Genomic DNA, 10,927 nt, shown 5'->3' on the forward strand with positions numbered 1-10,927 from the left:
GGTGTGTCCGACTCATTTTGTTTTTAAAAATCTTGACAGGAGCCAATACTCCATACAAAGGTTGATACTGCCCCTTGTGGTCTTTGTAGAGAATTACACTCATTACTGTATACACACAATAACGATATGAAATATTCATGAGTGGCTCAATAATCTAAAGCCAGACATACAAAACAGGGTTCTCCACAGCAATCGATTTATTTCCCATGTAATAGAAATACATGCAAGAGTTTATATTAACACACAGACCTGAGTACACGAATACCGGTCTGTTAAAAGTTAAACGTAGGTAGAAAGTGCATCGATCTTCATCTGAGATTTCCTCAAAGCATAGCTGTTGAGAAACAAATTAAAATGTACAATTAATAACGTTTAACATAGAATACCATCTGGAAGTAGACTACTTAACTGTGCAAAAGTCCTCAACAACAACAACAAAGTCATTGTATAGAGACATTAGGAACATGCCACCTGATGTGTGATTCTGCAATTTAATACTAGAAATAAAGCAGTAAAATCCTTATCCTGAGTCTACTTAGAGTTAAAGAAAGTGTAACCTGAGCGAGAGAGAGATCACAAAATAATCACACAACAGTACCCCACTGAGAAAGACCCTAGAAACGGTATAGATTTGTACATATGATCAATGCATGAGTACATTAGCTCAGTGCAAACACAAAGAGGAAAAACTCCAAGTAACCATACAGTTTCAATGTCTTAAGCCATAAATAGTCTAATATGCATATGTTATAGAGAAGTATGAATGCTTTATTTTGCCCGAAATCAGTACTCTGACCCTATTTGTCTCTGTTTGAGCCTGTCGTGAAACACTTCCCCTTTAGGCAGACTGTGTGTCCAGGTTATCAGCCTCTCAAAGAAATGTAGGGCTAGACCATTTCCACAGTGTGACTGGAAAACACTAGCATGCTAATAAAGATATGATATATAAGGATGGAGGTCACTTGTTTGTCCCCGTTGCACCCTGGTCATTCCTCATTGCGTTTTATCCATTCTCCTCCAGAACCTCCTCTATAATGGCCTGAAAGGAATTATCACTTATACCATCCATATTTCCAGTTTCTCCGTTTCAGCCAGACCTAGACATCCACATGTCCAGAAATATGTCAACTTCAACAGGCTAACTTACTGTATTTATTTCTATACATAAAAAAAAATCTCAGACACTAACCTGCATCTGCTCATAGCTGATTCCCATTTTCCATACCACCTGTAGCACAAAGCTAGACTTGTTAGCAGATCAATTTTAGGCTTGTAAACACATAGACAGAGTTATAGCAACCCCCATGGGAGACAATGTGAGCACACAACAATCATGTAGCAGTGGCTCTTGCCTCAGTACTGTTAGATTGCTATGTTAACCAGTTTGCACTAGCACTGAGGTTAGCGTACCTTGTTTGGCAGCACAAAAGACTGGACCAGAGACCACCAGTCTGAGCTGGCAGAGCCCGACTCCATTAGCTCTGGAGAACCCTGGAGCAGCTGGAAACAAAATGGAGATCAACACATACAGATTTAACCCGTTAGATGAACAAGACTGGTATATAGGCTTTACAATGCCACTCTAACTACCGCAGTGCAACTCCATAGTTGACGCAGACCGCTCTAACGTTGTTGTAAGTTTCTGGTGTCTTGTACTTTGTTAAGCTTGTTAACCTTGTTAAGCTCCACCTTGAGACTGTTATGACTGCTTCCGTAGTGGAACAGGGACTTTTTGAATCTCTCAATCGCCCGACCGTTTGACACTGTGCTGAAGAGCTGGGGGAAGCTGAACATAAAATGGTCAAAAACAGTATGATTTTAAATATAATGGTTCAAATGTCTAGACATACTGTATACACCAACTAACTGGTACATAGTTCTCATTATATTACCGGAACTCTAAATCCAATGAAAATCTAAAGTACATATAGACTTACCTGAGTGATACCGGGGGTTTTGGATGGGATCACCGGTCTGCCGAACCTTCCTCTGAGATACACAGATTCCTGCTGACGCTATGAAACCCACATGTTTATCAGTTGAGTTGAAGCCATTTAACTAAAGAGTTAAAGGAGGAAAGCAGAACATCCTTCAAAATGACCCAATTTAGCTGGTCGAGGTCTTGGCTTCAGAACAGCAAACTCACCACTGAGGAAAACAGGATGGTTATTTTATCACTTGACTGACAAACTGTTGTCATGGCACAAACAGTATAGACACTCTTCAGATGAAATGATGATATGGGTAATATTCAACAACATATAATATATCAGAGTATGATCATCAGACTCACACAGCTAAGATTTGTTCATCTGCCACAGAAGCACTGACGCTGCTCTTTACAGGCCCTTTAACAATAACAAAGATCAATTGATTCCAATCCAAACAGTACACTTGGGAATACTCCTAGTAGTTGAAAGATCTAAATTCAAGTGAGCATTTTGAATTCAAGTGCTCACCAGCGTGTTTATACCCCGAGGCAGTGGAGATGTTGGTATGAGAGGGATCTAGAGCTCCATCGGAGCCACTATCTATATAAACACATGGATCATAATCAACATGGTAGAAAATGTTTTATGAGAAACATCAATTATGGCCATATAATCCAGGGAAGATTTACCTTGGCGGTGTATTTTTTTATTTGGTTTGAGCTGTGGCCTAAAAAGAATTATGGTACCATGGACTCATCAGTCCTACTAGTGGTTTTCTCCTGGTCTTTAGAGGAGTGGCGGCAGTTGCCCCTGCCCCGATGGCTCTCCAGGAAGTACTTCTGTGCTCGCTTCCTGTCTCGCTCCGGCCCTCCTCTCCAAAGCATTCTGGGAGGTGTACAAGCTGTCCATGAACCTCATCATGTCAGAGATCTTGGAGCTGACTTCCACGATGTCTGGACGCAAGTCTGTGTCGGTTGTCAGGCACCTGAGGGGTATTATGGGAGTTATTTAGGAAGTAATCAGATAATGTACAGTGAGGGAAAAAACTATTTGATCCCCTGCTATAAAGTGATTTGCATTTTAATGAGGGAAATAAGTATTTGACCCCCTCTCAATCAGAAATATTTCTGGCTCCTAGGTGTATTTTATACAGGTAACGAGCTGAGATTAGGAGCACACTCTTAAAGGGAGTGCTCCTAATCTCAGCTTGTTACCTGTATAAAAAAGACACCTGTCCACAGAAGCAATCAATCAATCAGATTCCAAACTCTCCACCATGGCCAAGACCAAAGACCTCTCCAAGGATGTCAGGGACAAGATTGTAGACTGGAATGGGCTACAAGACCATCGCCAAGCAGCTTGGTGACAACAGTTGGTGCGATTATTCGCAAATGGAAAAACCCCAAAAGAACTGTCAATCTCCCTCGGCCTGTGGCTCCATGCAAGATCTCACCTGTGCTCAAGAAAGCACATATACATGCCTGTCTGAGGTTTGCCAATGAACATCTGAATGATTCAGAGGACAACTGGGTGAAAGTGTTGTGGTCAGATGAGACCAAAATGGAGGTCTTTGGCATCAACTCAACTCGCTGTGTTTGGAGGAGGACGAATGCTGCCTATGACCCCAAGAACACCATCACCACAGTCAAACATGGAGGTGGAAACATTATGCTTTGGGGTTGTTTTTCTGCTAAGGGGACAGGACATCGTCACCGCATCAAAAGGACGATGGACGGGGCCATGTACCGTCAAATCTTGGGTGAGAACCTCCTTCCCTCAGCCAGGGCATTGAAAATGGGTCATGGATGGTTATTCCAGCATGACAATGACCCAAAACACAAAATCAGCAGGGAATCAAATACTTTTTTCCCCTCACTGTAGCATCTTTAAAAAAATGTGTCAATAATCAACTGACTGGCTTTCTTGATGTCTATAGTATTCTCTCTGGTATGCAATCTGGTTTCAGCTCAGGTTATGGATGTGTCAATGCAACCTTAAAGGTCGTCAATGATGTCACCATTGCTCTTGATTCTAAGCAATATTGTGCTGCTATTTTTATTGACTTGGCCAAAGCTTTTGATACGGAAGACCATTCCATTCTTGTGGGCCGGCTAAGGAGTATTGGTGTCTCTGTGAGGTCTTTGGGTGGGTTTGCTAACTACCTCTCTCAAAGAGTGCAGTGTATAAAGTCAGACAATCTGCTGTCTCAGCCACCGCCTGTCACTAAGGAGTACCCCAAGGCTTGATCCTAGGCCCCACGCTCTTCTCAATTTACATCAACAATATAGCTCAGGCAGTAGGAAGCTCTCTCATCCATTTATATACAGATGATACAGTCTTATACTCAGCTGGCCCCTCCCTGGATTTTGTGCTAATTGCTCTACAACAAAGCTTTCTTAGTGTCCAACAAGCTTACTCTACCCTTAACCTTGTTCTGTACACCTCCAAAACAAAGGTAATGTGGTTTGGTAGGAAGAATGCCAAACCTCCCACAGGTGTTATTACTAACTCTGAGGGTTTAGTGCTTGAGGTAGTCACCTCATACAAGTACTTGGGAGTATGGCTAAACAGTGCACTGTCCTTCTCTCAGCACATATCAAAGCTGCAGGCTAAAGTTAAATCTAGACTTGGTTTCCTCTATTGTAATAGCTCCTCTTTCACCCCACCTGTCAAACTAACCCTGATTCAGATGACCATCCTACCCATGCTAGATTACGAAGACATAATTTATAGATAGACAGGTAAGGGTGCTCACGAGCGGCTAGATGTTCTTTACCATTTGGCCATCAGATTTGCCACCAATGCTCCTTACAGGACACATCACTGCACTCTATACTCCTCTGTAAAATGGTCATCTCTGTACACCCGTCGCAAGACCCACTGGTTGATGCTTATTTATAAAACCCTCTTAGGCCTCATTCCCCCCTATCTGAGATATCTACTGCAGCCCTCATCCTCCACATATAACACCCGCTTTGCCAGTTACATTCTGTTAAAGGTCCCCAAAGCACACAAATCCCTGAGTCGCTCCTATTTTCAGTTCGCTGCAGCTAGCGACTGGAACGAGCTGCAACAAACACTCAAACTGGACAGTTTTATCTCAATCTCTTCATTCAAAGACTCAATCATAGACACTCTTACTGACAGTTGTGGCTGCTTTGCGTGATGTATTGTTGCCTCTACCTTCTTGCCCTTTGTGCTGTTGTCTGTGCCCAATAATGTTTGTACCATTGTTTTGTGTTGCTACCATGCTGTGTAGTCATGTGTTTCTGCCTTGCTATGTTGTTGTCTTAGGTTTCTCTTCAGGTAGTTTTGTGTTGTCTATCTTGCTGTGATGTGTGTTTTGTCCTACATTTATATTTTTAATCCCAGGCCCCCATCCCCACAGGAGGCCTTTTGCCTTTTGGTAGGCCGTCCTTGTATATAATAATTTGTTCTTAACTGACTTGCCTAGTTAAATAAAGGTTAAACAAAAAAATCTGAAATAAAAAAAATATTAGTGCCAAAATACATTTCTGATTCAATTTCTTTTGGCACTAAAATCACTCCATAGTCATGCCAAATTGTACAAATTCAAACTCAAGCATGCAGAGGTAGCTAAATTCTAGTGATTACAATTCATGATCATGAGTCCTTGAAATCCAAGCACAATCAGACATGCCACATCAATCACAACCACATTGTAATGGCTGTCATGTGTCCACTCTTACAGGCACGTTAAGGTTGGCACTGATAAATGGCTCAGTGGGAGGCTCTACCTTGAACACACTGCCGAAGTGCCTAGAAGGTCCAGTATGGAGTAACCATTGATCACTCTCAGAGGAGGGTGGTTCTGGTCGAAAGTCTCAATACTCTCCCTCAGACTGTCCAATTCCTCCTGCTAAAGGCAAGCCAACACAAACCAGTAAACAATCCTCACAGAGTGGAGTAGGGTAATAATGGCTGCAGAGAACAAGTAATGAAAATAGTAAATGTTTCATTATTATACGGGGCTTTACATTACAATCTAAATGTATTTAACAGGTAAAGTGAGACAGGAGAGGGCCCTTGGATGTACAGCTAACTGCCAAATTAATGAAAACACTTGAGTAAATGAGGGATAAAAGTATATTGAAAGCAGGTGCTTCCACAATATTGTTCCAGACACTTGTAAAAATCTATGCCAAGACGCATTGAAGCGGTTTTGGTTTGTGGTGGCCCAACAACCTTTTAAGACACTATATGTTGGTGTTTACCTGTATGTTACGTATAGTCGTTTTTACAGTAGAGTAGTTGTGTCACCGTGTGGAGAGAAACTTTTGCTTGAAGTGCTTCATAGACAGGGATGTCTCTCACATAATGTCCAACATCAATGAACATCTCAAATAAATCTGTAGGATAGAGCCTGAAACAGAAAATTATTTTCATACATTTTCTGAAAGGAAAGAATATGTACACTGACTTTAAGAAATGTAAGATATGTCATCACCTTAAAAACAGATGTTGGTTACATTCCATGCTGAAGAGGAAAGGTAGGTTCAGAAATGCATAGCACTGTCAACATCAACAATAACATAATTACTATCATTGCAGTATAAGGACAAACATGACATGATAATTGTAGTTACACCATTATCTAATGCGTGTTTAATACCTGTAGGGATATTGCTTTTGGTCCACTGAGAAAGCGTTGTGGCAGAATCAATTTCGCAATTACATAGACCCCATTCTCCTGACGAAGCAAAGAGAACGCATTTCAAAAATGTCCTTTACACTAACACTATTCTGAATTAATATCATAGTCCTAAATACTGCCCAGTTCATTGACCATTCTAATGGCAGCCAATACTCGGTTTCTTTTTGTTGGTAGGTGCCCTTACCTGAACCACCTGATGTGCAGTGGTGTCATCCAAAACGAGCTCAGTCAGAGCCGCACAGCATGCAGCAATAAAGACAAACATTTACATAAGTTTATGTTCGACGTAGATCAATCTGTATGAGCTATAGTCAACATATCCAGTGTGTGTTCCTACCTGACTGTAGAGATATGGTGTCGTCCACATCCTCCTGTGGACTGAGCTCCTCACTGATGTGCTGTCTCTGGAATGCGTCCCGCTGCATTGGGCCTCGATAGAGGGGCGGTCCGAAACGTACGCCCGTTCACTAGAACAGACAACATACAGTACATTACAGAAGTCTACTGATCTGGGTTGCATACTGCTTTCTCATCAACTGAATTTTCTCATGGTTATAATATGCACTAACCAATGTTTCAACTACTCTCTTTGACCTACTAAACTCTTAAGTAACTCTTGATTAATATATGTTCTAAAGTTTGAAATACTATTTTTATCAAGGCACAAGGCGAGACCCAGATGCAGACACAGGAGGCAGATGGTTGGAGTCTTACAGTGTTTATTAATCCAAAGGGGTAGGCAAGAGAATGGTCGTGGACAGGCAAAAAGGTCAAAACCAGATCAGAGTCCAGGAGGTACAGAGTGGCAGACAGGCTCGTGGTCAAGGCAGGCAGAATGATCAGGCAGGCGGGTACAGAGTCCAGAAACAGGCAAGGGTCAAAACCAGGACTAGAAAAAGGAGAATAGCAAAAGGAGTATGGGAAAAACATGCTGGTTGACTTGACTAAACATAAAAGACAAACTGGCACAGAAAGACAGGAAACACAGAGATAAATACACTGGGGAAAATAAGCGACACCTGGAGGGGGTGGAGACAATCACAGGAATAGGTGAAACAGAGACATGGCGTGACATTTTTAGCCTAACCAGAGGTTGCATACCATTTTCTCATAATAACAATTTTCTCAGGGTCATAATATGCACTAACCTAGGCCTCACCCAATATACTGCATTTGACCCAGTGTACTCCTGAGTAGTCTATGCTCTCCATGAACTTTTATGATACTTCTTTAGTCTATCCAGGGGTAGCCTCTCACCTGTCGAGAATGTGGAACAGCTGTTGCACCCCTCCCCAGGTGAATGCAGAGTTGCCGGTGCTGGTGTCTGGCTCCTCACACAGCTGGACCAGGACCCACACTACGCTCCACATCAGCTTCAGGTGCTCCCCGTGCAGCAGGCTGAGCAGCACCGGCAGGCCCTCACACTCCCTCCCATGCTCCCGCACCTGCCGCACCGGGGAAAGTAGCCGCAGCAACTCTGCATTCATCCTGAAAGGGACACAAAGAAAAATGGATATGCAAAACACACATCAAAGCAAGACATTGGAAGGTGCATGTTATTGCCAGTGATATAGTCATGCTGTTGATGGGGGTGTAAGGCGAACTGTTTATTTTGAAGCAACTTTATTGCGCAAAGATGAACGCATAGTGTGTGACTGATTAGGGAGGTAGGCACTGTACCTTATGGACAGTAAGTCATAATCTTGTAGTATAACAAGAAGATTCTCCACGATTGACAACTCTCCTATCTTTTCCTTGCATTCTGAACAAGGGGATAGATCAAGTGATGTATTTAAGTATTAGTTACAGTGTATACTCTTACTAAAAGGTATGCATGATGTCCCAAGGTCCCTTTATAAGAGCAGTTACCTCTCAGCCAATGAGGTGAGTGCTAGGAGGGAACCTAGTAACACACTGCTGTCACGTGTTCATAGGAGCTTAACCAACCAGGGTCTGAGCATGAGCATGAAATCTTATGTCATTATATGCTCATTAGTTACTACTTTCCCAGACAGAAAAAAACCTATCCACAGGTAATGGGGATAAGACATCAGACTAACAGTCGGTTAGGAGTACAGTTCTTTATTTAACACAATCCTACAGTATATTGTATGAGGCAGTGCAATTGTTACACTTGTTTACCTTATGAGCTCCACTCTCAATAACCCACTGCCTTTGGTCCTCCACTGCAAACAGTTTCTGAAACATATCTATTCAGGAATGAAGAGACAAGGAATGATAAGGAAGGACATTGAGGGAAATACAGGCTACTTTTTGGGGGGATATGATAACTCACATGTCATAGTGACCAACTTCTCCATGGCAAATGTCTGCTTTCCACACTCCAGGTAACTGCTGCACATCAACTCCATGTACTGGAGAGGGAGTGAACGGGACAGAAAGCGGCAACTGTAAAAAGCAATGCAAGCTGTCAGACTTTAAGGTTTTTAAAATAGATTTTAAGTAAATTTACCCTTGCAAGAAGATCAACAGCTTGGAGTTGATGAAAAACTATCTGAAAAGAGAGGGTATAAAGAGAATAAAAAATACACCTGAATTCAGAGTGTTCAATTGTCTGGTTCTCTTGTCAGGTTTTTGTCAACAAGTCATAAAATAAAGGCAGCACAAGTCATATCTATTTTACATCATATGAAGTTGAAGGAAGAAAAGTACCATCATTCGTTTTACATGATAAAGGGGTTCTCTTATAAGCAATTGTAGACACGTGAGCACTCTAAGGACAGACTCAGGTGGTGCATGGTCGACCCAGTCACTACAAAGGAAGTACACACACAACTGAGCAAGTTTCAAGACCTTCATCAACAACATCAGCTGCACAAAAATTGTTGAACGTGTATGAGACTACCTGCACAGTCTGTTCTTGACCAAAGAGGTAAGGATCTCCAAAAAGAGCGTATGTTGAGGATGACTGTTGAAACAATGTTGATTTCTGTATGTTGCACTGTTAGAAGGAAAGATGTGTAAGAAAAGTTAATTATGTGATCAATAATATTTAAGGAATCCTAAATGCATTATTTAGGGATATACCTGAATTTCCCCAGCTCAGGATCTTCAGAGATTATGTGAATCTGACTCGTATTTTTGCGTGCATTATTTAGCTGGAGAGCGGTCTGGGATGTTCCTCCACTGTTGCGGACCTTACATGACTGTCTCAATGCTGCCACCTGGAATGTCAGGCAGCAGCTGGAATATCAGGCAGACAAACCTGATCACATCATATTGTACACAAAATAGAGGGTTTGACATTCATATGAATTGACATGTCCTTACCTGGTGTCTGTGAGCATTAGTTTCAAGCAGGGACAGACGTTTCCTGAGATCATGTGATTCCCTAAAAATGTTACCTTTTGGTGAATCATTTTATTCCAGTCACAACAGGATATCAGTTGTGTGCGAATATTTTAGTTGAAAATGTCCTTAAAAAAGTAGGCCTATTTTGACATTATGCATGTGCAGTATCTGAATTGACTGAAACTGAAATTACTTCAATACGACTTACTTGTTGTCTGGTCCCTTTCACTTCTGGAGTAGTTTGTCTGCTCTTCTCACCTTTTTAAATGGGTTGGGCATTACACAAACTCCCTTCTGCTTCAATGGGTCATACCTGAGGTTCAACTTCCGATAATTGACACAATATTATAATGCAATCAATATCATGGCATTTGCTACATTGCAACTGCTCTCAATATACAAATAAAAATGGTATGTTTTAGAAACATTAGCTTAGCGGTAGCTAGTAACTGAACAACAACATGTGCGACATAGTTCGGGAATAATGCAGCCATCGACTACAAGGGAACACAAGACAAAGGAGAAACGTGTTTCCTTTGAGCCACTGAGCAGTCACTTACCCTCCTTCACCATGGCAAATATGTAGGATACACCTGTTATTTTATTATTATTTTTCAAGCTTGTTTTCTCTTTCAAGGATGCAGTTTATTCATGATCATATTACGGGAAAGTATGTGCCCGAATTGGAAAAGGTCATACTGAATTTGATGATAGTTTTAACCAATAGGAGGAAGCAACATTATTATGTGGTAGTTTCTATGGATACAACTGACGCCTTTTCACATTCCGTCACCAGATAATTTTGTCTTTGGAATGTAGTTGTTAGTTTTTTCCCCTGTTATTATAGCTCAGTTGTTGTTCCAGTTTCACCAAGTACATAAATAAACATATTAATACTAAATAACTGTATTTAACAAGTAGGTTTATAGCTCTTATTTTGATTAATATTTATTTTTCATAAACTACTAACCCGTGTGCATCTATCTATATGCAAAATAAACTTCCGATT

The 10,927-nt window shown here is 41.3% G+C and overlaps 1 protein-coding gene across 2 annotated transcripts; it reads right to left on the bottom strand.

Moving 5' to 3' along the window:
- Window positions 1–66: 66 nt before the first annotated feature.
- On the bottom strand, window positions 67–10,618 carry LOC110515676 (serine/threonine-protein kinase Nek10-like). 2 transcript variants are annotated; one of them, XM_090229173.1, is made up of 23 exons: window positions 10,479–10,618; window positions 10,127–10,242; window positions 9,898–9,958; window positions 9,655–9,810; window positions 9,473–9,568; window positions 9,080–9,121; window positions 8,903–8,981; window positions 8,749–8,816; window positions 7,864–8,094; window positions 7,321–7,495; window positions 6,791–7,073; window positions 6,565–6,642; window positions 6,400–6,464; window positions 6,167–6,315; window positions 5,690–5,811; window positions 2,621–2,916; window positions 2,460–2,531; window positions 2,294–2,348; window positions 1,938–2,148; window positions 1,675–1,786; window positions 1,411–1,500; window positions 1,190–1,228; window positions 176–1,097 (listed from the first exon to the last, which is right to left on the bottom strand). In XM_090229173.1, the coding sequence occupies exons 9-11, from the start codon at window positions 8,091–8,093 to the stop codon at window positions 7,071–7,073; spliced, it is 408 nt and encodes a 135-aa protein (XP_090085299.1). In that variant the 5' UTR covers window position 8,094; window positions 8,749–8,816; window positions 8,903–8,981; window positions 9,080–9,121; window positions 9,473–9,568; window positions 9,655–9,810; window positions 9,898–9,958; window positions 10,127–10,242; window positions 10,479–10,618; the 3' UTR covers window positions 176–1,097; window positions 1,190–1,228; window positions 1,411–1,500; window positions 1,675–1,786; window positions 1,938–2,148; window positions 2,294–2,348; window positions 2,460–2,531; window positions 2,621–2,916; window positions 5,690–5,811; window positions 6,167–6,315; window positions 6,400–6,464; window positions 6,565–6,642; window positions 6,791–7,070. The 2 variants fall into 2 exon arrangements, with proteins under 2 accessions (XP_090085298.1, XP_090085299.1); XM_090229172.1 differs by lacking the exons at window positions 1,938–2,148; window positions 2,294–2,348; window positions 2,460–2,531; ... (14 more) ...; window positions 10,127–10,242; window positions 10,479–10,618 and having other exon boundaries at window positions 67–334; window positions 1,675–1,897.
- Between the last annotated feature and the right edge of the window lie 309 nt (window positions 10,619–10,927).

The sequence above is a fragment of the Oncorhynchus mykiss genome, chromosome 3, assembly GCF_057628025.1.
Source record: "Oncorhynchus mykiss isolate SJ-2025 chromosome 3, ASM5762802v1, whole genome shotgun sequence".
NCBI classification, from domain to species: domain Eukaryota; kingdom Metazoa; phylum Chordata; class Actinopteri; order Salmoniformes; family Salmonidae; genus Oncorhynchus; species Oncorhynchus mykiss.